The sequence below is a fragment of the Zalophus californianus genome, chromosome 17 (assembly GCF_009762305.2).
Source record: "Zalophus californianus isolate mZalCal1 chromosome 17, mZalCal1.pri.v2, whole genome shotgun sequence".
Taxonomy (NCBI): Eukaryota; Metazoa; Chordata; class Mammalia; order Carnivora; family Otariidae; genus Zalophus; species Zalophus californianus.
Genome location: NC_045611.1, coordinates 1,175,823 through 1,202,142, shown reverse-complemented (window position 1 = coordinate 1,202,142; position 26,320 = coordinate 1,175,823). Strand labels below are relative to the sequence as shown.

Below are 26,320 nucleotides of genomic sequence, written 5' to 3'. Positions count from 1 at the left end.
CTTAACCATTTTCAGGTATACAGACCTCGTCTCTGCTCCTTCCTCTTCTCCCCCTTTTCTCCCCCCTTTCTTACACACACACACACACACACACACACACACACACACACACACACACACACACACACACACTTTAGTAATATATGCCTAATGTAAAGTTTACCATCTTAACCATTTTCAGGTATACAGTTCCTGGCTCTGAGTACATTTACTTTGTTGCCATCCCCACCATCCATCTGTAGATTTCTCTCCCTCTTGTAAAACTGAGACTCTGTAGCCAGTCAACAATCACTCCCCGTTCCTCCCTCCAGCGGACCCTGGCAACCACCATTCTACTGCCCCTGAGTTTGACTACTCTCCGTGCCTGATAGGGGTGGAATGATACGATTCTTGTTTTTTTGTGACTGCCTTATTTCCTGGTGTCCTTGAGGTTCATCTGTTTTTTAGCAGGTGTCAGAATTTTCTTCCTTTCCTAGGTTAGTACTCCATTGTGTGTACACCACATTTTTGTTCATCCATTCATCCAACAATGGACACTTGATGTTTCCATCTTTTTGCTACTGTGAACATAGGTATGCGAATGTGTCTTCAAGACCCTACTTTCAAATTTTGGGGGTGTGTACCCAGAACTGGAATTACTGGATCATATGGTGATTCTATTTTTAATTCCTTGAGGAGCCTCCATGCTGTTTGCCGCAGCAGCAGCACGTTGGATCCCCGCCCGTGGTGCGCAAGGACCCAGGGCCTCCTTGTCAACACTTAGTGTGTTCTTTTTGATAGCAAGCATCCTGATGAGAAATGGTATCTCATTGTGCTTTTGATTTACATTTCCATAATGATTAGTGATGGTAAGCATCTTTTCATGGGTCCATTGGCGTTTTGAACAGTCTGTCTTCATTGGAGAAATGTTCATTGCCCGTTTTTGAATCCCTGCATTCTCTTTTATGTTTAAAGCAGCAGGTCTTCAAATGTGGTCTGCGGACCCCTAGAGGTTCTTAAAATCCTTTGAAGGGACCCTGAGGTCAAAACTACTTTTGTGGTCCTGAGCCTGCTAGTAGTTGGGTATTGACCACCAGACACTTGGAGTGGAGTAATAGCAATTTCACTTAATGATGTCTCTAAGAGAGCAGGAAGAATTATAATTAAATTCTGCATTTGAGTACAGGTCTTTAAAAAAATATATTGAGATATAATATCCATGCCCTGAAATTCATGTGTTTTAAGCATACAATTCAATGATTTTTATTAAATTTACCAAGTTGTGTGGCCGTCACCACAATCCAGCTGTAGAGCACGTCCGTCGCTCCAGGAAGACCCCACAGTGCTGGTCTTTCCCACATCCAGCCTGATGAGATGCAAGCGCTCCCGGAGCCCCTCAGCCACACAGGGAGGCGCCAGCCGCATCTCCAGGGAGGGCACGCAAGGCTTGCGCGGTGAGCAGGGACCGCCGCAGGACACAGAGCACGGTCTCCTCCGAAACAAAGTGAGCCCACCGCCTCCAGTAGAACAGCTGACAGTGTCTGTTGCTAACGATGAGCTTTGGGCTCTCACGTGAAAGTCAGAATTTTGGAGGGCCTGAATCTCCACCCGCGGTGCTTAATGACTTTTCCAGATGACCGTTGCATGGTGTCCCAGAATCACACCTGCGTAGAAGGTCCACTCGCAGTTCGAGGCGGAGCAGTGCGCATCTGTGGAACAGTCAGAAATGTTCAGTGCGAGGGTTACAGACCCCGCACAGCAAGTAACGGCTGAGAAGCCTTGCTTGACAAGGTCCAAGTGGCCTCAAGGGCATGCGAGAGTCGCTGCAGAGTTGGCCTGAGGCTGGCTTACCTTCACCTACTTCAGCGCAAATGAGCTCTCCTGGCAAACTGAATGCAGAAGCCGACAAGAGAGAACCGCTGTCTTCTGTGTTCCTGTCAGCTTGAAAGAGGTTTGCAAAAAGGAAGAGAATTCTGCTCGCGTCATTAAGTATTTTTGAAAGTTATCTTTCATGAAACATTTATGCTAATGTATTGTTACCATAAGTTACACATAGCATATACTGTGTCTTTAAATTTTTTCAGTCTTAATTTCTATAGTAAATAGATACGACCCATTTGTGATGCTTTGGGCTCCTAAGACCTAGAAGTTAAAGAACTTCTGGTTTCAAGTCTACATTATTTACAAAGAAGCAGCCCAGATATTAATTATTTCAGCTAGCACAATGAAGGTATTCCTTAGAGAAATTAAAATATCTTAGATACCCCGAGAGGTGACTGGTTGTCGGTGAAATGGGAAAGGAAAGTAATCCTGAGTTGTTTGTGTTCTGTCGTTAAAAACTTGCACGTGATGGTCCATGGGACTTGATGCCCATTAGGATACATGTTTATAGATTCTCAGTTTGTCCTTAATATTGAATGGTTACATTTTTACATATCCTGCCTTTCAGTGATAATTTCCTAAAACCATGAAGCACTTTAAACCTCCTGATTTTTACAATTCCTGTATTTATTTTCTATTCTGAGTTATTTAGACTAACAGAAAATGGGACCGCTGTGTCTTACTTAGAAATAACACGGTAGCAGGACGCCTCACAGACACAGAGAAGAGCCCCTAGGCGAGGCCAGCCCTGCGCCGTACCAGCAACCAGTCAGACCGACTCTGGTCGTCTTTCTGGACCCGGCACGCGTACGCACTCGCGAGTGTGCCCACAGATGTGCTTTCTTCTCCTGCCATTGCATGCTGCAGGAGGGACGGGTTGGGTCCTTGGATCAGTCAGGTGTGTGGTTGTGAGCAGCAGCTTACTGCCACAGGAGACGTGGCTTTGGTGTCCCATCATCTCTGGGTTCAGTTCCTCTGATGGCTGTGGAAGGACTGGGTAGGTTTTCTGCAAAGGTCGTGTGTGTCTCCCTGGTCATGGGTGTGTTGGTAATGCACACACAGGTTCCTTTTTCATGGATCTGTGATTTAGTGAGAGAAGCAAGGGTCAACACACAGGGTACAATAGAAGCGGGGGAAACATGGGGGTGGATACATCGATTGATTGATTGATCCATCCCCAGCAAATTGATAACTGTCTCTGGTCGAGGGCCCTGGAAGCATGGAGACTTCACTGAATACCTTTTAGAGTATTTGGATATATTTTTATGTGTTACTTTTATTTCATACCTATAAATATTTCACGTATATAAAATAACAGTGTCTGCTCAGGCTTATATGATGATTAAAAAAACAATAGTACCTAAGATGCCCACCATTCAGTTACGAAATCGAACATTATTAGTGCCTTTGCGAAGAATCTTGTCCCCCGTCCTGCCGCCGTGACCATGCTTCCAGTTCTCCTTGTTCCCTGCTGGCTCGCGTCCGGGTCCTCATGTGGAGTCGTTACATCATTGGGAGCCTGTTTCTTTCCCCGGTCAGAGTCACAGTCCACATAAATTTGTGTTTGTGAAGTTTCATTTGGAAGTAGAAGACCATATAGTTTTAAAACAAGATTTTTGCCTCCATTTTCTCGAGAATATTTTTCCTTAAACAAAATGATTTTTTAAATTGTGAAAGTAATACATACTGACAGAGAGTAGGACAGTAAAAGATAAAAGTCTTTCTACCATCCAACAGTTTGGGGTGTTTCCTTCCAGGCTTTTTTCTACACAGATAAAAATCCACTTTTAAAAAGGCTAGTGGTGGGGCGCCTGGGTGGCTCAGTCGTTAAGCATCTGCCTTCGGCTCAGGTCATGATCTCAGGCTCCGGGGATTGAGTCCCGCTTTGGGCTCCCTGCTCAGCAGGAAGCCTGCCTCTCCCTCTCCCACTCCCTCTGCTTGTGTTCCCTCTCTTGCTGTCTTTCTCTCTGTCAAATAAATAAAATCTTTAAAAATAAAGAAAAAAAAAAAAAGGCTAGTGGATGGTTGGCTCAGTCGATGGAGTGTGCAAATCTTGATCTCCAGGTTGTGAGTTTGAGTCCCATATCAGGTGTAGAGATGACGTAAAATCTTAAAAAAATCAAAAGGCTACTGGGAGTGGACAGCCCCTGTGCTCCCTCCTCCCTGCGTGTGCTGGGCATCTGTCCTGGTGGTAGGTGCTTATAGACCTCTCCTCCTGCCTGGAGCAACCTTCTCCTTGTGTTTGGTGGCCAGGAGTCAAGACATGTCCAGCTGGGATCTTTGCACACCCAGGCGCACATGGTCCACGAGGACAAGCTCCTGTCACCCACCGGAGTCTCGGGGCACAGGCCACTCGCTGCTCTTGCCTCTGGCACTCCTGACTGATTTCTTCTGTTCCTCTTTTCTCCCCCTGCCTGTGGGAGCAAGAAAAGATCTTTTTTGTCAGTGGGCTCATTGGGTGATGTTTTTGGTTTCGTTTTGAAGATATTTTACATATAGGGGCGCCTGGGTGGTATCCGACTCTTGGTTTCAGCTCAGGTCATGATCTCAGGGTCGTGAGTTAAGCCCCGTGCTGGGCTGCACGCTCAGTGCGGAGTCTGCTTGGGCTTCTTTCCTCTTCCCTCTCCCTCCCCCTCTGTTCCTCCCCCCCCCCACACACACACACTCGCACTCTCTCTCTCTAAAATAAATAAGTAAAATCTTTAAAAAATATATTTTACATACAAAAAAGAACAGTGATTCTCAAATACCCACTTATCCACCACCCAGGTACATATGTTAGGTTAAAAAACTTACGGAAACCTGGAGTTTTGCACATCAGTGAGGATACCGTGCGAGCTCTGTGACAGATGGGGAAGGGCCTGACAGCCCTTTATTTAGATGCAGGACTGCATACAAGGTCTGTTTTCTGTCAAGCTCTCTGAGACTCTGGGATTTGAAACCCTCATAGTGTAATATTTCCCAGCCTCTGACTTATGTGATCTCTCTAACACTTTAAGAATTTTAAAAGTCATTTCTGCATTTCCAGAGAATTAATTTTAAGCATACTTTATTTTGCATTTAATTCAGATCAGTATGTTATTAGGTTGGTTTTAATACAAGTTTATTCATGATGTCAAATTTAGCTTTTTCTTAAATACCAAATGATTATTTCTCTTTATGTTATACAAGGAAAAATGTGTTTTGTTGATAGAAACATTCAAGTGGAATATCACATTTAGAAGGGAATATATATTAAAAGATGGTTTCAAATTGAACTATATGTTAACCCATTGAAAATGCTTTTAAAATTAGATATTTATGCCATATTTATTTTTATTCTTATATAGATATTACATGTTTAAAAAATTAAATTTTTATTTTTATTCATGTGTTTTATTTATTTATTTTTTTAAAGTAATCTCCGGGGGCGCCTGGGTGGCTCAGTCGTTAAGTGTCTGCCTTCGGCTCGGGTCATGATCCCAGGGTCCTGGGATGGAGTCCCACGTCGGGCTCTCTCCTCGGCAGGAAGCCTGCTTCTCCCTCTCCCACCCCCCCGCTTATGTTCCCTCTTTCGCTGTGTCTCTCTCTGTCAAATAAATAAAAGCTTTAAAAAAATAAATACATAAATAAAAATAAAATAAAAAATAATCTCCGCCCAACGTGGGGCTCACACTTGTGACCCTGCGATCAAGAGTTGCACACTCCACCAACTGAGCAGGCACCCCCCCCAGATTAAATTTTTAAAAAGTGGTTCACTTACTGATTAAATTAAAACTTGGACTTCTTGCCTTCTGCTCTGAAAAGTCAAGTGGTTTCCTTGAATCATCTTGGTGTTCTGTTAGGGAGGAATTCTAAAAGAGGACATTTTTTACTGTGTTTTTGTAAAGTATGAACACCCGGTGTGTTTCAGTCCTCCATATCTTGGCGCTCGCACACATCTTCAAGCACAGAAGTATCCTGGGATGGTTTGTGAGACTTTTGGTGGGAGAAATGCAGGTTTACAGAGCTGGTAGAGACGCCCTGAGACAGACGCAGAACTCTTGAGGTGATCGCAGTGTTTGGAGTCAGGATAAGGATCTTGCACGCACACCTCGGAGCCCTGCTGGCGGTGCAGTGTACCTCACAGAGCAGGGGGCGGCCTCGGATTGTCTGGGAAGCTCTGGGACTTCACTGTTTTTAGGGGGCGATGAACTCTTCCCAGAGTGACTTAGGAACGGGGGCTGTGTTTCCTCGACCACATGACCCCAGCCCTTCGGGAGCCCTTAGGCGGTCCTGCTCGCGGGAGGCTTCTCAGCCCGCGCTCTGGCCCGACGCCTTCCTGGCCCGCCTGTCAGGAACTTGTGCGTGGGGGGGGCTGGTTGCTGCGCCCGGTTCAGGCGTGAGGAGTGGGCCCGCACGGCCCCGCTCTGAGCTTCGACTCTGCCGCTGCAGCCGCCTGCCCTGGGACCTGTCCATGCTCAGGTGACGCAGCTAGCGAGGCAGCGAGGGCTGCGGCAGGAGCCCTGGAGCACGCGGGGGGCGGGGGGGGGGCCTGCCCAGCCCTCCGTAGAGCCGCTGACCCCAGCACTGCCCCCAGGCTGCTGCTGCTGCAGGCAGAGCGAGCAGGAAGCTGACCCGTGAGCTCTGGTTCCCTTCTCCCCTTTCTGACCCGGCTTTTGTCTCCATAGGGAACTGCACGTGGGGAATGAACTGTAGGTTTATACATCCCGGAGTCAACGACAAGGGCAACTATTCCTTAATCACCAAAGCCGAACCTTTCCCGCCTAATGGTGCCCCGCCTCTTGGACCTCACCCACTGATGCCTGCCAACCCATGGGTGCGTGAACACCTCTTTTCTTTAACTGCTAGCAGATGGGACACCTAAGCTCTCTGAATCCTCAGCTTACAGCACATTAACACACCTTGTTTAAAAAGGCACTTCTGTGACGTCACACAGTCACTGAGTCGCCTTCCAGATGCTTCCGTGTCTCCATGTGGAGGTAATTCTAGATTCAGGCAGGGCAGTGGGTCCGGGGCCAGACTGAGGCTTGGAGAGCGGGTGGTGTGCAACCACTAACGCTCTTGCTGGGGTGTTTGCTCCCGTTTCTTTATAAATTTTAAAGTTTTGCTTGCTTTCTCAACTTTTCCCTTCTTGTTTTTTAATAGGGTGGGCCAGTAGTTGATGAAATTTTGCCTCCACCCCCTCCAGAGCCCCCCACAGAGAGTGCCTGGGAACGAGGACTCCGGCACGCGAAGGAGGTAACCAGACAGCCCGAGAAGAAAATGCTAGCAGCGCTCCTTGAGCAAAAGTAGCATTTCTTTGATTCAGGGACAAGGATTGAAAACCCAGTAAAGTCTCTGAAGTGAGGGTATATTTGTCTGATTTCTCTGAAGAGTTACAAAAGGAAACTGATGTCTGTCGACCTCTCCGAGGTGCGTGAGGTCACAGCACAGGCCTGCTGCCTTCCCTTGGCTTGGGCAGCAGCAGACCACACCCCAGCTGGTGCTGCAGCGCCCACAGCCCAGCCGCTGGCCGCCCAGTCCCGCTCCCTGGGGACTTAGCGCAGGGGCCCCTGCCTGTGGAGGAGCTGCCCTCTTCCAAGACCGCCCTCCCCTCCCTTCCCGCTCCCTCACTCCGTACCGTGGCCCCGGCTGTCAGGCTAGTGGTCCGTCGGCACCAGGCCTGCTTGCTGAGCCCCCACTTCTCTCCAGGGAGGTGACAGACTAAGACAAAACCCTTCTCCCTCGCTCAGCACACACCCCACCACCCTTCCTTTCTTTTGAGACTGGAACCACTCCATGTGGCTTTTCTGCCACCAGCAGCCTCACCTTCCTCTCCGCACTTGGGCTTCCTCACGAAGTGACTGTCTGGGGCTCCCCAGCTCAGTGTCAGGACTATTTCTAGGAGGTGGCCAGCTCTCTCAGCCCTTTCTGGAATGTGAGCGAGCTCCGTGGCACTGCTGAGCGGGCCTGTCCTGACTGCCAGGTGCAGCGACCGCGCGCTCCAGGCCCAGAGCTGAGGTGCATCTCCCCCACCGCGCATGCGGGCCACTCGGCCATCCTGGCCGAGGCTCCACAGGTCACACCAGGACAGGCTTCCCTTTGCTTTTCTTAACGGTAACCGGCATTGACTTTTTCTTACAATGGTAGGTTTTAAAAAAAGCAACCATTCGAAAAGAACAGGAGCCTGATTTTGAAGAGAAAAGGTTTACGGTGACCATTGGTGAAGATGAACGGGAGTTTGACAAGGAGAATGAAGTTTTCCGGGATTGGAATTACCGGATCACCAGAGATGTCCGAGACACAGTGTAAGAACAGTTCTGGTCTCTTCCTTCCCTTTTGATAAAGTATTAAGTTGTCCCCAGCTGTGTGAGCCACGGGCTCTGGAGAGCAGAGGCACGTAGGTTCCCTCAGGCATTGCTGGCCTATGCTTGTCCCCTGTCCTGGACTGAGAATGGCATCCCCAGGATCCTTTCAGACTCTCTGCATGAACTTTCCTTGGTTTTTTGCTCCGTGAAGGAAGAGTGTCAGCTCTGCCAGGGCCGTGCGCCTGGGGGGGGGGGGGGGGGGGGGGCTTGCCTCCCTGTGGGTTCCTCTGAGCTCGGAGAGCTTCTACAGCTGTTCTTGGAGCCTCGTCGGTCCGCCTCTGCCCACCCTCCTCCAGGCCCCCATGAGATTGTCACCAGAGTCCAGGAACTTGGCAGGTGTGACCCTTTTCATTGTAAATGCTGTCTTTGTTGTTTTTTTCTGCCAGGTGTTTTACTGCTGGTCTTTTAGAGACTCATTACCAAAGTACACATGGTTGAAAACCTAAGTCAGGGTTTTAGAAATCATGTAACATTAAGTAAAGCTCTCGTCTGCCCGTGCTCCAGTTCCAGGGGAAGGAAGGCCAGCTTCGTTGTGCTCTCTTCTATGGAGCAGAATCAGGCAGGTTTCTCCTGAGCAGCAGCTGCAGTGTGGGCCCAGGTCACAGGGACGGCGTGGCATTCGGCCTGTGATCGGAGCCGCCTTCAGCATCGTGTCAGGCTTGTAGCGACGTGCGTTCACGCTTGCTTCCGGGAAAGCCCCGTCACCGGGCTTGGCTAAGGTGCTGGTGGACGGTGCGGAGGGGAGGGACTCCTGCAGTGCTTGTGTTTCAGGACTCCGCTGCCCTTACTTGCTCCCGCCAGGCTGTCTCAGGGCCCTCCTGTCACACGTGCAGAAAGGAGGAGAAGCTCTTTGGTCCACGCCTGTCATGGCAGGGAACAGCCATGCGGTCGATGGATAGAGATTGAAAGATGGAGTTCAGACCTCTGTGTTTTGTAATTCTGGGTATGGGGACGTGTCAGATCCCAGACAGGAACATGGGAGTCAGAACTGTCTGCTAAGTCATGCGGCTCCCTTCGTGTCCTGAGGCCTCGCATTTTCCTTGTGTCAGATGCAGGTGATGATCTTGCCTTGCGGGGGCCAGGGTGGGATCCCGGGAGCTCTGGTGTGGGGCATGTGACTAGCACGGAGCAGTGGGTGCTCCCTGAGTGTGGTCATTCTGAGCCCTGAAAGAAGAGGTTTAGAACCTCAAGGTTCGCCCTTGCCACTGTGTTTCCCAGCCCTGGTTGGAGCGGGGACTTGAACACGTGCCTCCTGAGGAACAGGGTGGCGAGTCTGGCTCTGGCCTCCCCCAACCCTGCGCTTGGTGCCGGGCTGACACTGGCTGCTGACTCCATGCCTCCTCTGCTGGGGACGGGGGGAGGGGTCCCCGCTGCAGGGCCTTCAGCCTCTAAAGCCTCTGAAGATGGGTCTTCGAGCCAAGTTCTCACTCGGGTTTGATGTTTGAACATCGGGGCCTTGGGGCTGATGAACCAGGGCTTCTGCGACACTCGTGGGCCAGGCCCCAGCCAGACGTTGTCAGTCAGGACCTCCGGGAACAGGGTCCCGGCATGGGTCAGGTGGGAAGCCACCTCTGCTGTGTCAGTTGGCATCCACTAAGCAGAGGAGATCCCCCTGGCTATTGTAATGAAGAGCATGTAACGTAAAGACACGCTGTCTGTGAGACTCTGGGAGCAGCACCTGCAGGAAGCAGTGCCCCCACCCCTGCAGGGAGGGAAGGGAGAGGCTGGAGGAGGTGCTGGGAGTCCAGCCACTGAGGAGGGGATGCTGGCCAGCTACACTGATGTCTCTGAGGTGAGCGAGGAGGCCGGGGTGCAGGAGCCCTGAAGGCAGTGATGGGCCGGGGCCAGGACAGAGCCCTTGTCCACCCCAGCCTCACCAGCTCCTGGGGCACCTGCTGTGGGCCAGCCTCACACGGAGCACTTGGCAGAGAGTGTGCGGGGCGGCTGAGACACCAAGCAGGGAGCTTAACAGCAGTTCAAGGGCCAGCGATGGAAAACTTAGAATGCCCAGCATTACTGGTTCTCCTTTCCTGGGAGCCTGCAGCGTCTCCACTTTGGTGCCCAGCTGCCCCTCAGCTGGCAGCGCAGCAGGCCTGTGACCAAGGTCCCTGTGTGTGCCAGGCGAGGGGAGGGGGGCACAGGCCCAAGGGTGGAGCTCCGGGGTTGGCCTCGGGATCAACAGCACACCAGGCTGGGAGGCTTGTCAGAAATTCCCCCTTCTGAGCGTCAAGGGTGGGTGGAGCCCAGCTGGCTGCTAACAAGCCTTCTGGGTGATTCTGCTGCCCACCTACTGAGGTCTGAGAACGTGGACATCCGTTCCCGGGACCTGGGCTCCCTGGCCTGATGCTGAGGGTAGGGACGGAAAATTCTGAATCGCTGTCACGTGGTGGCGCCTGGTGGCCTTATTCATGGTCGGGCTCCGGTAACACGGAGCTGGGTGCTTCATTAGACACCCGCTGGGGAGATGCCCGCTCAGGAGCTGTGAGGAAGCTCTCTGAGGTGGCATAAAGGACAGGAAAACAGGTGTTATCTTTATGCTATTATTTGGAATTAATTTGCCCAGCAGGATCAGTTGGTAAAAATAGTGTCTTTCTAGACAGACCCCAATTCATAGCTTTAGGACCTTCTTTCCACCACCCTGAGGCACTTTATTCAGATGCCGAACAACTTGTGGGATCTGACACGCACAAGACATTAAGAAATGTCCCCTCAGGGCACCTGGCTGGCTCTGTCGGGAGCACACAACTCTTGATCTCCGGGTCATGAGTTCAAGCCCCATGGTGGGCTTGGAGCCTACCTAAGAAAGGAGGGAGGGAAGAAGGAAACCTCTCTGCACAGGCTGCTGGGGTGGGGTGTGAACCCAGAATGCCGCGCTGAGCCCACAGGACGGTGGGAACTGGCAGACAAGGGGACCCCAGGGTGTCAGCTGTGAGGAATGAGGTCCTTGGCAGGAGCTGTCAACAGCAGTAACCTGGGGCCTGGGGTGGAGCCCTTACCAGTATGCGTCCATCGAGCCGCTTGCACCGCCTGATCTGAGCAGTCCCTCGGGAGAGGGCCCGTTTTCACCCCACTTACCCGGTTTCCCAAACATGAATCGGCAGGTACAGCCCTCCTTTGAGAGAACGTACACCCTCACACCCACTTGGGAAAGGGCTCCCCAGGGCCTCCACTTAGCTGCAGATGGTGCTGGTGCCTCAGGGGCCGCATTCTCTCTTCTGTTACGGCTGCAGCAGGCCTCTGCCATTCCTGACTCTTGTCTTAAGTACGATCTGAGTAGTGTGGGGCTTAGGTGCTTAGGAAGATGTCTGGCTGCTTGGAATGAAAGAGAGCTGTGTCATCCGCAGAGCCAGCCTTGGGGGGTGCCTGCCGGACGGAGGTCCTGGACGAGCCGGGGAGAGGCCTCCCAAAAAGCAGCCCGCTGGAGGCCATCAGGTGACCCAGATGGTCCGCCTGGTGTAGGCCTTGGCGGCTACCCAGAACAACACCTCTGTGGGTTGTAGGCACCTCGGTTTCCCCCACCAGCTTACTCAAAGGGGAGAGTTGGTCTCGAGCCAAGAAATCCCTGGAAGAATGCCCATGTGTTCTTGGGTTTACATTTCCTCTTTCCTCCATCGGGGTCCCAGGCATCCCCAGGGCAGGTTCTCTGGGTCTGTGGGTAAGGTGGGGTCTCCTCACCTTCCTCACAGAGGTTAGTGGTGGTTCCCTGCGGGAGGCTCCTTTATCCTCCCTACTGGGGTCTGTCTCTGGGTTTCCTGTCACATTCCTGTGGGCCATTCCTTTCCTCCCCAGAAAGGCCTCCTACCATGGCTTATTGTCTCAGAGGGCGTGTCTTTCTTGGCTGGTCTCCCTTTCCTCTGTCTCCCTGGGCACCTGAGAGCCAGCTTGTCTAGCTCCATACAGAAGCTCACTGCTGTTTGTACCAGGATTACCCTACGTTTATTAATTAACGGACAGATAGTTAACTCCTTGGCAGTGTCTGGTCATCCTGACCCAGCACAGGGAACATTGTCTCATTTATTCACGTGTTTTTGTGTCTTTCCAGTGTTTTCTGTGTTTGTTTTTGTTTTAATTTTAGGTAGTTAACATGCAGTGCAATGTTGGTTTCTGGAGTAGAATTCAGTGATTCATCACTTCGGTAGAATACCCAGTGTCATCCTAACAAGTGCCCTCCTTAATGCCCATCCCCCATCCAGCCCGCCCCCCAGCTCCTCCCCTCCAGCCCGCCCCCCAGCTCCTCCCCTCCAGCCCGCCCCCCAGCTCCTCCCCTCCAGCAACCCTCAGTTCTCTGTCCTTATGAGTCTCCCGTGGTTTGTCCCCCTCTCTGATTTCGTCTTGCTTTATTTTTCCCTCTCTTCCCGTATGTTCCTCTGTTTTGTTTCTTAAATTCCACATGCAAGTGAAATCATGGTAATTGTCTTTCTTTGATTGATTTATTTCACTTAGCATAATACCCAGGCACCCCAAATGTGTAGATATTTTAACAGTGGTTGTTCTTCCAGTCCATGAGCATGGAACATTTTTCCAATTCTTTATGTTCTCTTGAGAGTGTTGTGAAATTTTCCTCAAATATGTTCTGCTCGTTTCTGGTTAAATGAACTTTATTCCTCAGTATTTTTGTTTCTTGCTTACTGTTGCAAATGCAGACTTCTCTACTCTCTCCCAAGCGGTGAGTATTTGGTCTCGGTCTGCCTCACTGGGTTCTTCTGGCTGCTTGGAGTGGCTTTACTGTGCCTCAGTTTCCAGGTGTAGATCTTTTTCCTTTTTGCCCAGTCTCTGGCCTCCTGGTTGGAGTGGCTGGGCCCCTGTCCCGCCAGTGGGTGCTCCTGGAGGCCGTGGCTTCCTCGCCTTGGCCTGGCCTTACAGAAACGCCCCTCTGTGCCCATGGCTTTAGTCCCACAGTGCACACATATGTGTGGTCACATTAAGAAAGCGCCACCTCCACTTTCCTTCAGTTTTGTCATCAGGAATGGGTACTCTTGTCCCAGACACTGCCACCATCTGTGGGTGCAGTCCTGTGATTTTTCTCTCTAGGTTTGTCGTGAATCTCCTCGTATTGGCCCAACCTTGCACTCCTGGAGGAAATCCCACTGAGTCATGGTGTCTGTTTTCATAACGTGGTGTCGGATTCTGTTTGCTAACATTTTATGTAATGTTTTTGCATTAATATTCCCAAGTGGCAAGATTTACTTTTCCCGGGCTCTGTTTTCAGACTAGAGCCTTACGCAGACCCGTATTACGACTATGAAATCGAGCGTTTCTGGCGTGGCGGGCAGTACGAGAACTTCCGGGTGCAGTATACAGAGACGGAGCCGTACCATAATTACCGGGTAAGTGGGATGCGGGTGTGCACATCTGAGCTCACTGGGCAATTCCTTAAAATGATCTGCTTTTTAATTTATAGGACTTCATACGGTCTTAGTACTGTGTTGGCAGTGTATCAGTTTCAAGCCTAAATTAACTGTGGAGAAACAGTTCAGGTCCACAGATTGAATTGGTGGTGGTTTGAACAGAGACTTCCTTTAGTTTACCTGTAGTTCTGCTATGGTTTTTTTAAAACTGAGGTTTACTGATTGGGTTATTAATATTAATATAAGCTTGCATGGGAGTGTGTTCCACCCTCCTGAACAAATCCCTCCTTCAGACTCCTTACTGATACCGTTTATAACTGTGCTGTCCTTCTCCATTTTCATAACCTGGGCCTCTCCCCAGCTGTGCCATGGTGGTCTCCTGGCGGACTATCCTGTATTGGTATTTTTCGATGAACGAATGTGTGCCAGTGTTTTGAGTCCCTCATGTTTTCAGAGTGGTGGGCACCCTGCCGCTAAGAAAAGGTCCGGTGGGAGCAGTGGGGTGGCCTTTGTCCTGTGAGTCATATGACAGAGTTTTGAGTTTTCAGGATCAAAAGGAGGTGACTGCCCTGGGAACCCATGGATGGTCGGACCGTGGTTGACCATCCTGTGCCTCTCTCCCTGATAGAGCATCGGTGGGGCCGGGCTGCCGGGGTACGGGTGCCGCAAGCACCCATTCCGTCGCCTCTCTCCCCCACCATGTCCAAGGATGCGGGCCAGGGAAGGAGCAGGAACATGCTTCATTTCCCCACAAGGCTCCTTGGAGCCTAAAACCCATCTTTGGGCTGTGATTTGGGCTTTACCGTTTTAACTTTGAATATTAGTGGAAATGAACAGATGAGTGCAGACTGGTTTAGAAAGATGTTCAAGGGTTGTGCATAGGAAAGCAAGGGCCACCACTTGGGAGCGCCCCCTCTGTACCAGACTCCACCAAGCAGAGTGCTTTGGTCCGAGCCCATGAGAGGCCTTGCCAGGTCGTGTCCACCCCTCACTGGAAGGGCTGAGGCGGGAGGCGGGTGGTGCTGAACCTTTAGGTTGGGTCCCAAGCTGGCATCTGGCTCATGGCCTAACGCTGTTTTAAGGAGAAACTTGGGAACAGAGTGAGCACTTGAGATCATTCCCTGTGGCCTTCAGTGTGCTGCCTGCACTCGGTGCCAGGTGCCACCCAGCACGTGTGTTTGGCTTTAGGACCGGGAGCGCGAGCGGGAGCGGGAGAACCGACAGCGGGAGCGCGAGCGCGAGCGCGAGCGGGACCGCGAGCGGGAGCGCCGGCAGCGGGAGCGCGAGCGGGAGCGCGAGCGGGAGCGCGACAAAGAGCGGCAGCGGAGGAAAGAGGAGTGGGAGAGAGAGCGAGCCAAGCGGGATGAGAAGGACCGACAGCACAGAGACCGCGACCGGGAGAAGGAGCGTGAGAAGGAGAAAGAGAAGCCGAAGCCCCGCTCCCCACAGCCGCCCAGGTAAGCCGTCCGCCCGCTGGGCTCTGGGATGGTGGCCCCCGGGGCCGGAGACGAAGGGCTCACCAGCTGGTCACGGGTCCTGTCTGCTTCCCGTAGCCCGGTGCCTACAGTCCCACAGTCGTTACTGGGAAATGATGTGTTTTGAGGAGCAGGTGCCACCCCATCCTGTACCGTGTGTGTTACGGTGGAAATGCGCACCGAGTGCTCCTTATCATCACCCTGAATCAGGGAAGTTGTGAATTCCCAGTCCCCCTGCTTTGGCAGAGGGGGTGGGAGGTTGCCGGCCACCGGGTGGCACTCTGGTGTCTCGTGGCGGAGGGCAGGCCTCCAGTTAGCTGGTTCTCTGGGCGCTAGTCATGGTGTTGGGCTGCGTCCGGAGAGCTGCCAGGGTGACCACTGGGGTGGGCGCTGACAACAGGCAGCACAGAGGGGCCCAAGAGGCAGGGCAGGTTCTGGGCCTTCATAAAGCACTTGTTTAAAATGCAGACAGGGGACGCCTGGGTGGCTCTGTCGGTTGAGCGTCCGACTTGTGATTTCGGCTCAGGTCATGATCTCAGGGTCTCGGGATTGAGCCCTGCGTGAGGCTCCATGTTCAGTGTGGAGTCTCCTTGAGATTTTCTCTCCCTCTGCCCCTCCCATCACTTGCTCCCTCTCTTCCTCTCTCTCTCTAAGATAAGTCTTTTAAAAATAAATAAAATATGTGCATATGTATATTTGAATACTAGAGCAGGACAGGCGGTCCTCAGAAAATCATGGAATTGGAGGAAGTTTTGTCTGTGTGTTTACAGCCTTGTGAGATGAAGTCTGCACGCCCTGTAGCACCTCTGTTCAAAGTGGACAAAGTCAGTGGTGTGTGGTGCACTCAGTACTAAAGCATCTCTGTGCCTCATACTCATTGTCGCCAAACGCCTCCCAGCCCTTGGCAGCCACTAACCCACTTTCTGTCTCTATAGGTTTCCTTATTTTGGACATTTCACGTAAATGGGATCACACAACATGTGGTCTCTTGTGATTGGCTCCTTTCACTTGGCAAGATGCTTTCCGAAGTTCACGTATCCATACTTCACTCCCTTTTGTGCTGAATAATATTCCATTGTGTGGATGTGTGCATACAGCATTTTGTTTACCTGTTTGTTGATGGACATTTAGGTTATTTCTACCTTTTGGCTACTGTGAGTATGAGCATTCGGGTACAAGTTTTTGTATGGAAATCGTTTTCACTTCCCTTGGGTATACACCTAGGAGTGGAATTGCTGGGTCATGTGATAACTATGTTTAACCGTTTGAGGAATTTCTAGAATCTTCCTGCATAGCTGCATCAGTTTACATTCCCACCAGAAATGTGTGAGGTTTTCAGTTTCCTCCAGATTATTTATTATTGCCCATCTTTTTTTTTTTATTATAGCTGTCCTACTGGGCATGAAATGGTAGCTCACCGTGGCTTGATTTTCATTTTCCTGAGCATCTTTTCATGTGCTTCTTGGTGTATGTTCTTTAGAGAAACGTCTATTCAGATCCTTTGCCCACTTTTTTATTTTACTATTTGCTCATTGTCTTTATCACTGAGTTTTATATATTCCAGGTACAAACGCCTTGTCAGATACCCAACTTGCACGTGCATGCCCCCCCCATACTTTGCATTGTCGGTTTTGCTTTCTTGATGATGTCTTTTTTTTTTTTTTGAGGGAAAGCCTCTTATTTTATATTCCAGCTTTATTAGATGCAGTTGACATGTAGCATTGTACAAACCTAAAATATACAGTGTGATGAGTGGATAGGCATAGTGCTGCAGAATGGTCTCCGCAGTGAGTTACCACCAGCATCACCTCACGTGACTGCCTTCTCCGTGTGTGGGGAGAACATTTAAGATGAGCTCTGTCCGCGGCTTTCCAGTACACGAGACAGAATTGCTCGCCACAGCCCCCGAGGTGTACATGAGATCCCCAGAACTTCCTCACCCTATAAGTGGAAATGAGTACCGTCTGACAAGCAGCTCCCCATTTCCGGCACCCCGGCACATGGCAGCCACCATTCTGCTCTCCGTCTCTGAGTTCGGCTTAGATGCCACATGTAAGTGAGCATGTGCAGTGAGAATAGAGAGTCTTTCTTTGTCTGACTTACTGTAGTTAGCCTTGTTTCTCAGGGCCCGTCCGGGCCCTCACAAATGGCAGGATGTCCTCCTTTTTATGGCTGAGTAATAGTCCGTCATGCGGCTCACCCCTGTTTTCTCCGCCTGTTCACCTGCCCATTTGCTCCCGTTGAGAAGAAGGCTGAGGAGGGTGGCAGAGCGCGGGCGTCTCTTTTCATTTCTTTCAGATACTTACCCAGAAGTGGTTGCTGGGTCACATAGTAGTTCTGGTGCCTGAGGCCTCCCTTTCCTCACCCTCACTGGCATTGTTACCAATTCAGCTTTGGATGACAGCCATTGTAAGAGGTGGGACATGATACCTCCTCGTGGGTTTGATCCGCACATCCCTGATAATTAGTGGTGGTGAAGCATTCTTTCATGTACCTGTTGGCCATCTGGATGTCCTCTTTTGGAAAATGTCTGGTCAGGAAATTGCCCATTTTTAAATCGGATTGCTTTTGGCTATTGAGTTGTACGAATCTCTTACATATTTTGTATGTTAATCCTTTATCAGATGGATGATTTGCAAATATTTTTTCTCATTCGGTAGGTTGTCTTTTCATTTTATTATTTTCTTCTGTGCAAAAGCTTTTTAATTGAATGCAGTAATAATTCATTTTTCCATTTCCAAATATATATTTATTATGTATTTAAATTCAGTTCATTAACATATAGTGTATTATCAGTTTCAGGGGTAGAGTTCAGTGATGGCACTTATTTATTTTTGATCTTGTTTCCTGTACTGTTGGTGTCCTGATCGGACAGTCATTACTGAGACCCGTGTCAAGGAGCTTTGTTCCTGTGTTTTCTTCTAGGAACTTTATGGTTTCAGGTCTTCTATCATTTCTAGTCTTTAATCCACCTAGAGTTAGTTTTTGTACACAGTGTGAGATGGGGTCCAGTTTCATTCTTCTGCATGTGTCTGTCCACTGTTCCCAAGACCATTTATGGAAGAGACTGTCCTTTCCCCATTGTATATTCTTGCCTTCTTTGTTGTGATTGACCATATATGTGTGGATTTATTTCTGGGCTTTCAGTTCTGTTCCGTTGATCCGTGTCTGTTTTGGTTTTTTGTTTTTTTGGGTTTTTTTAAGTAATCTCTGCACCCAACATGGGGCCTGAACTCACGACCCTGCGATCAAGAGTCCTACGCTCTGTTGACCGAGCCAGCCAGGCACCCTGATCTGTTATGATCTGTTACGCCAATACCATACACTTTTGATGACTGAAACTTTGTGATACAGTTTGAAATCAGGAAGTGTGATGCCTCCAGCTTTGTTCTTGCTCAGGGTTGCTTTGGGTGTTTGGGGTCTTTTGTGGTTCCATATAAATTGTATGATTGTTGTTTCTATTTCTGATGAAAAATATCATTGGAATTTTGATAGGGATTGCATTGAATCTGTAGGTGGCTTTGGGTACTAGGGACATTTTTATAGTATCATTTCTTCCAGTCTGTGAACATGGGATATATTTCCCTTTATTTGTGTGGTCTTCAGTTTCTTTCATTAATTTCTTGTAATTTTCAGCGTATAGCTCTTTTACCCCCTTGGCTCAATTTATTTCTAGGTATTTTACTATTTTTTTAAGACTTTTATTTATGTATTTGAAAGCAAGAGACCAAGAGCATGAGTAGGGACAGGGAGGGACAGAGGGAGAGGGAGAAGCAGACTCCCCGCTGAGCAGGGAGCCCGGTGCGGGGCTCGATCCCAGGACCCTGGGATCATGACCTGAGCCAAAGGCAGACGCTTAACGACTGAGCCACCCAGGTGCCCCCAGTATATTATTATTTTTGTGCAATTGTTAATGAGATTGTTTCCTTTATTGTTTTTTTCAGGTTGTTAGTGTATAACAATGCAACAGGTTTTTTTTTTTTTTTTTATGTTGACAGTTGTGTCCTTTGTATTTTTGGTGGATGAAGCCAGGCTCTCCTGTATGATCAGACCAGCCCCTTTCTTGTGCCGCTGTGTTTCTGACAGTAAAACAGCAGGACACTTAGTCTGTGTGAGCACCAGTTTTGACTGTTCTCATCCTCCAGATCACAATAAATTGTCCTCACTAAATTTGCTATATTTTTTTCATACATTGGGCAAAGTAATGTTTTTAAAGAATATTCAGAGTGAATCACATATTCTGGGTGCACTGAAACCATTCATTAACAGACTGCTTTGATGACTCTTTGTGTTGCAGCAATCACTACGCTGTCTTGAAATTTAAAACTTCATTTGAATGGCAGAGCTTGATTTTGATATTCCTGTTGGTCCACTGAAGCCCCGTTTTGATAGAAGCCCTTTTCCCTGAGATGTGCGGTTTCCCGTGTGGACTCGGTGGTGAGGCTGTGGCCTTTCTGGGAGCATTGCTAGAGTAGGAGCCCAGCTCCCTCTGCTCACACCACCTGCTTTGCCGCTCCTCCAGCCTGCGCTCCAGCCGTCTCCTGCCCCTGCTGGCCCTCCTTATCTCCAGGACTTTGCTCAGATCTTGCTGCTCAAAGAGGCCTCCCCGCTCACTCCTGTCTTCCCACCCTGCTCGATAGTTCCTCATGGCTCTTATCACTCCCTCATGTCACACATTACTGTCTACGTGTATGTTATCACCTGTTGCCTTCTATAGTGCAGTCCCCTGCAGGGCACCGCGGCATCAGGCCTCATCTCAGGGCCTGGCACAGAGCTGGAGCCCACAGACACTTGATGGTACTGTCAGTGAGTTTTGGGTTTGGTAGCAGCCTCCAGTTTTACTTTTTCTGTCATAGCACGTTGTAGGATTGATGAAATTGCAGACTGAGTTCTGCAGACAGAACTAACTCATGCTGCTTTCCAGATTCCTAAAACAGCTGTTTTCGTGCATATCCAGACGCCTGGTTTTGGAAGGAGAGAGACAGGAGAGGTGGGCAGATGGTGTGTAGGATGTCACCCTGCCCTTGTAACTCTGTGGATTTCCAAATCACATCAGCCGGTCCACTCCAGGGGTTTGATGACTTACGAGCATATTTACTCATATTTACTCTGGCTACGGACCGCCTTCCCTCACTCCTATTCACATGTCCTGCTTGTTTCCAAGAAGCCAGGTAGCTCCAAGTCAAGTGTCTGTATTTCCAGCTCAGGGACATTTTTACACACTTGAGTGTGCTTTTAGAGAGAGCCTGTTGGAGGGAGGACAGCTGCACAGGTGGCTGTGTCCATCTGTGCTTGTTGCTAACGCATGGGACAGACGTTCCCGATGCTGCCTGACCCCTCCAGAGAGGAGTGTCCACGTGAACCCAAAAAGACTGCTCAAAAGGCAGGAGCATTCATTGGCTTAGCTGCCAAGCACCAGATCCATGTGAAGAACAGCCTCCACACCCTAACTTTGCACAACTGTGGACCTTCGGGTGAGGGACGGGGTCAGTGAGAACACCGCTGAGCCATCGGGGCGGGTTCAGGAGGCTTGACTGAGTGGATTCTTCCTGAAATGAGGTGCAGCTTTCTCACCAAACCGGGCAGGCCTGCTCTCCACTGGTGTCTGCTTCCTTCTGCTAGGCTCACATCCTCCTTCTTCCCTGGACCCTCATTCACGCTCCTGTGGGCAGAGGCAGGCGCACCTGTCACTTTGTCTGGATTCAGCCTGTCTCGGTGGTGCCAAGGAGTCTTGAACCCCATCTGTGATCACCCTGGCTGGAACCCTGCGAGCCCTGCTGCCAGGGTGAAGGGTTAGGGTTTCCCCGGAGCAGCATTTCCAGCACGGTCCTCCTGTTTCCTTTTCCTTGGAGAAGCCGGAGCTGACGTGACCACTTCAGGAGGTGGCTGAATTTCCCTGCAGTAAAATATTTGTGTGAGCTCCCTTTTTTAGGTGAGTTTACTTACCTAGGACAGGTTGGGAATTTTACATCAACAGCTGGATACAAAGAACTTTTCTCGCCTAAAGTAGGAGGCAGCCATGACTGCATTCAGGGCAGAGTAGGAAGCTTTCATCTTAGCTAGTGCACAAGGGACTCAGCAGTGGGGTCGAATCTGCCCGGAATGCTCCTTGCAGAGTCCAGCGGGCACACATGGGAGTCGGTGATGATAAACTCGGTGTGGTCTGTCTGCGACCAGCAAGAGCTCTCGAAACCCAGACCGCCCATTCCCCAGGGGGGACACACACGGCACAGCGGGGTGAGGCGCGGCGAGGACTGGCGCCACGTGCCAGCAGGGTGCCAGGCTCCCTGTGTCTTAGCCGCCCCCCGCCATCAGCCCTCTCTCCTGCCCTTCTCCCCCCGCCCCGCCCAAGTGGGCCGCTCTCAGGCGGTTACTTGGTGAGCGGTCTTCTGTGGAACATCTCCCTCTGGGGTTTCTGACCAGCTTTCCTCTAGAGTTCAGAGGCTCGATGCAGCGTCGCTGTGTGGAGAGACGTGTCTCTCTCTCCATTTAGGTTTACCCTCTGGAATTAGGCCTTTGGAGAGCTCTTGCCTGCTCCTGTATCTGGGCTGCTTTTAGACTTGAGCAGAACCTTGTAAGCAATTCTGTAGAAGGCATCTATGTAAGTAGAGGGAAATCCCTTTTGTGAAACCTCCTTCTAATCTTTACAGCCAAGCCAGTGGGTGTGCTGCACCGGGTGGAGCTGAGGTGGGTAATTAGGATGTTCTTTGGCGTACGCAAATTAATTTCATCCTAGATAAAGATAGTAATTGGGCTCTTCCTGGAGGGATTGCCCAGACAGCCTGTCATCTTAAAAGCTGCTCGCTCAGTGTTCAGATGCACAGGTGAGGTTTGGCGCCCCTTGGGGTTGAAAGGGCAGGCTCCTTACCTCCTGGGAGCTTTCCTCCATCCTCACGAGGGAGCCGTGTTCCGGCCAGGCTGCTTTGCACTCCCTGAAGACCGCCGGCTCCTGCGAGGGCTCCTTGTCTCGGGACCCCAGCAGCCTGCGTGCAGCCTGTCAGCATCCAGTGTGGGGCACGTCAGGGGCCCCGGGGGCTTGGCAGTGGGCAGGCGCTCACAGCCTTCTTCACAGGGGACCCTGAGCCCCTCACAGGGGCCCATGGCTCTGGACTCGCCCTCAGAGGCTGGGACGTGCCAAGGCAAGGGAGCTGGATTTGTAGCTACGTGAGCTGCGCTAGGACCGCTGCCTTGTGCGTCTCTGTCCAGCTCAGGCTCACCGTCACCTATCCGAGGCTGCGTGGCCTTCTGCCATCCTAGAGAGAAGGCGACCTCACTCCAGTCGGCTGTCTTCTTGGCAAAAACTACACATTGGGTTTCTTTCTGCTTTTGGTGACTCCCCCTCCCAGTTCCCTGAGCACACCTCTCCCCTCCAGCTTCCTGTTCCCCTCACCTTGGCAGCATGGTTCCTCAGTCCCTCCCACAGCTTACGTGTTGCAGTTCGTCGGGTTCATGAATTTGAACATTACAAGTTGCTCACACGGCCCTAGACCGATGTGGTGGTGTCACACACCTTTGCTGCCCCTGAGTGTGTCCGACGACCACACCTGGATGGCTGTCAGGAACCTCACAGGATGTGCGTGGCCCCACGGAAGCAGGTGGGCGTTGTCCTGTGGCCGGGAGATGGCAGGTCGCCCCGGCCTCCCACTCTGCTCCCAGCTGCGTGACGTTTCATGCTTCCTGATGAGCCAGGCGCTCGGAGATTGCTCAGCGTTGGTTCCCTGGCACTTAGGCTGGGTTTTAAAACAGTCACTGATCTTCTGTTAGGGCAAAAGGCACTCGCCTGGAGATGTAATAAATCTCAGTTCACTGTGCTGACCTCTCGTCTGTCCCGGGCACAGCTGAACTGCCTGCCTCCGAGAAAGTCATTGTGCCCGGGGCATTTTTAAGCTACTGAATGATCCAGAAGTTGCCCAACTGATAAAGACAAAAAGGCAGATAATAGCATTCTCCCGTGTATTGAGATCTAAGCCCGGACCTCTCGTGGCAATGGGAGTTGGAGAGATAGAGGTGGACACAGATGGCGGCTGTAAGGTTGAAGGACTTGCTGCTGAGCCTCCTGGAGCACGACCTGCCCCCAGCGGCAGCTTTTGGTTCCTCACAGGGGAGGCTGCGGGGGCAGGAGCCGTAAGGAGCCTCAGGCAACATCAGGGGCCTTGCAGCGGTTAGAACATGTGTGTGAATGCCGCTTGCCCAGCGCTTGAAACAGTAGACTTTTTTTTCTTTCTGTTCACCCAGAAATTAAAGTGGAAATGGGTGGGAGCTTGCGTGTACCCTCTGCTGGCAATCACGTTTCTCTCGGGTTTACTTGTTCCTCATTAAGTTCAAGGATGTTTTCACAACTGGAGAGTGGAAGTTATGGGTCTGTCGCCACGTGCCGGCTCACTAGGGAAAGCCTGTCTGTTCTGCCCTCCCACCCCCCACCCCGGGGAGGACTGTCCATGGCAGTGACCGGCCCCTGGAATTATCAGGGTTCTGGGGCACTGCTGCGTGCCTCCCTGAGGCATTGGCCTGTGTGACAGGCTTCCGTCAGGGCCTGTGGGGGCACTAGGCTGAGAACCGTGAACAGGAGATCTAAATTCTCACACATCTTACTTGTGTGTCCGTCCCTAAGAGAGGGCAGACAGCCTGGCGGAGGCTGGAGGAGGGGTTATAGCCCGCTGGGGTGTGTCATAACTCATGATAGTCCGAGACCGGGAAGAAGTGGGATTCCCATGCAAGGTGGGCATTCCAGAGGGAGAGATGCCTTGGCAGCGCTCGGAGTCTCGGCACTGGCAGGTGTACCCCCCCGACACACACTGGCAGGCATGGTGCTGGGCAGGAAGGGCTGCAGCCAGCAGGGTACATTTGGGGGCCCACCCAGAAGTCCAGGGGAGGGGTGTGGCAGCCCCCAGCCGCGTGGACCCCCGTGGGTGGTTTCTGCCCAGGCTTAGGGGAGGTGATCACGGCGCAGGTTTCCATCGAAGGCCCCACAGAGGCTTCCAGAATGCAGTCGCGGCAAAACTCTCCCGTGAAAGGTGCTGTGACGTGAGTGTGAACAGGTTTAGTCACTTCTAATTCCCTTTTCCTGGATCTTTATTAGATGCCAGCCTTTTTGATTTTAGAAGAACACCTTTATGTTTTCTCTCTTGTTTTATCTTTGACCCCAAACTTGGCAGCCGCTCCACTCGGAGTTTCCAAACACCTTGGGGTTGCTGCCTTACGTCACTGGCACCTCATGCCTCTGTCTGCTGATGTGACATGAGAGGCGTGTCATGCATCGTCTGGGCCCCTTTGTTGTGTTTTGTTCTGACGTTTGTGTTTGGCAGGCCTTGCAGCTGACCTTTGCTCCCGGAGTCTCTTCCTAGGCCTTGAAAAGAGGGTCAGAGCCTGGAAGATAGAGTGTGCTGCGGCTGTGCTGGGGAGGCCCCTTCCTCCGCGGTCGAGGCCTGTTCCCCCTCCCTGTTGAGAAGGTTTTCTGCAAATGCCGGCCTGATGCCGCAGCTCCGGACTGCGGCCCTCCCTTGCCAGCAGCCCTGCCTTCCCCTGCATCTCCCGGCCTGCCGGCACGGGACAGGAAAACAAACTCCTTGTCATTTTGGTGCAGTGTTTGTCAGTTTGTCGGCCTCCGGGGCCTGGCTTCTCTCCAAAACCAGGGGTAGAGCCATGGGCCAGGGGCACCCGTGTGACGCCAGCCCTGCCGCCTCCAGGTCCTAGGCTCCAGGGCAGGGGTGCGGCCTCCCAGGGTTTCAGAGCACAGCCGCGCTGGCCCTGCTTCCTTACAGACTGGGTCGTGTTCAGCTTACCCTCGCAAAGCGACTTCTCTCCTGTCCCTGCCGGTGTGGGGCCGAGAGGCAGCTGAGGGTCGGCATCAGCGGCCATACAAGCCACTTGGCACCGCGGCAGCGCCGGTCAGAGCCCGGGAGCTTCTTCCTTTTTCGGACCAAGTATGAGTAAAATTCCTGAGCGTGTGTGCTAGTCAACATAGCAGAAGATCTCTGCAGAAGGAGAAACATTTTTAAAATAACATTTGGGGTTTTCTGTAATAGATATAAAACGTGATGGTGTAGGAAAGTTTGGAAAACTTTGTAAAGAATGAAAAAGATCGTGAAGGACAGACCATGTGAACGTGCAGCTGCCATCACCCCTGGCCGCACGTGCCCACCTGCTTGGGAGTCCAGGGGCACGCCTCATCCTGCTGTCGCTCACCCTCCCCAGTGTCCCGGGCACATTTCCCAGTGGGCTTTCCCGTGAGCTCTTTATTGGGTGTCCATTCAGTCATTTTCTCCAAAACATTTTCCATTAAAATGGAGGTTTCCAGTTTTGTGTCCAAGTCTAAAACTGTTTCTCCCTGGTTTGAGTCCCCAGATATGTGGCCCAGCTCAGCTCATCTGAGTCTGGTGGTCTGCAGAAGGGACCCCTCACTCAGTGTGCTCCCTAAACCACTTCATTCTTGTACCAGCTGCATGGTTTCCTGTATCCAGGTCCCATGTATGCTTTTTATATTTTTTGATATTTTTACTTTTTAAGCTTAAATACATTTTAAGAGGAAACTACCTCATTTCCATAAAATAAGCCAGATTATTTGTCCTAGTGAGTCACTGTAGAAATTAAGTCAAAAATGAAAATGGCTATCTATATACAAATTAAAATCAGGACCCCCATTTGCCATACTTTGAGGGATCCCTTGTTTCACGGGGTCACTACCAGGCCTGGTCACCGGCCCTTGAGAGGGAAGGTGGCGCTGGCTGGTGGCTCGGTGTGCGTGGGCTGGCGGCCCCCTCTGGGCCCTGTGCCAGCAATGGTGAAAGGGCACTCACCATGAAGCCCATAGTGTCACCCCCAGAGTGTGTGAAGAAGTCTCCCTGGGGGGGAAACATTGACTCTAAAAGATGGCGGCAGCCTGCTTTGGTCACCTCTCTGCAGCCTCCGTGGATTTCTTTTCCGTGCTGTGATGGGGACAGCACTCTGTCCTTTGTCCCCCTACCTGCACCCGGAGCTCCCAGTACAGTTAACAGTGACATCAGGAGTCTGTCCCTTGCTTTCCATCTGCTCTGCTGCCTTGTCAGAGGGGCTGCAGACTGGCAGAGGTGGGCCATTCTGATGACTAATGAAAACCTGGTGAAGAATCCCACACCAGCATTTTTAGGGGGAGAGTAATGCAGGCAGCTCCGGGCTGGCCTGGGACCGGCTGGAATTGACAAGTTTCACTTCCTTCCGGGATTACTTTTCCAGGAGGACACACTTATGAGCTTATGTGGCAATCACTCTTGGGGTTTAGAGCCGGCATAACGGGGATTTTATGCTTCAATTTAGTGTGTCCTTTGGGCAT

General features: G+C 51.2%; 1 protein-coding gene across 7 annotated transcripts in view; it reads left to right on the top strand.

Moving 5' to 3' along the window:
* The window catches only part of ZC3H18 (zinc finger CCCH-type containing 18), a 60,391-nt gene that overhangs the window by 20,140 nt on the left and 13,931 nt on the right, over positions 1-26,320 (top strand). For 6 of the 7 annotated variants that reach the window (XM_027618551.2, XM_027618558.2, XM_027618554.2 and 3 more), the window contains 5 exons: positions 6,510-6,658; positions 6,988-7,080; positions 7,972-8,129; positions 13,399-13,516; positions 14,726-14,994. In XM_027618551.2, the coding sequence (XP_027474352.1) occupies positions 6,510-6,658; positions 6,988-7,080; positions 7,972-8,129; positions 13,399-13,516; positions 14,726-14,994 (787 nt within the window). The remainder of the gene's footprint in view (positions 1-6,509; positions 6,659-6,987; positions 7,081-7,971; positions 8,130-13,398; positions 13,517-14,725; positions 14,995-26,320) is intronic. The other variant, XM_027618557.2, reaches the window with a different exon arrangement.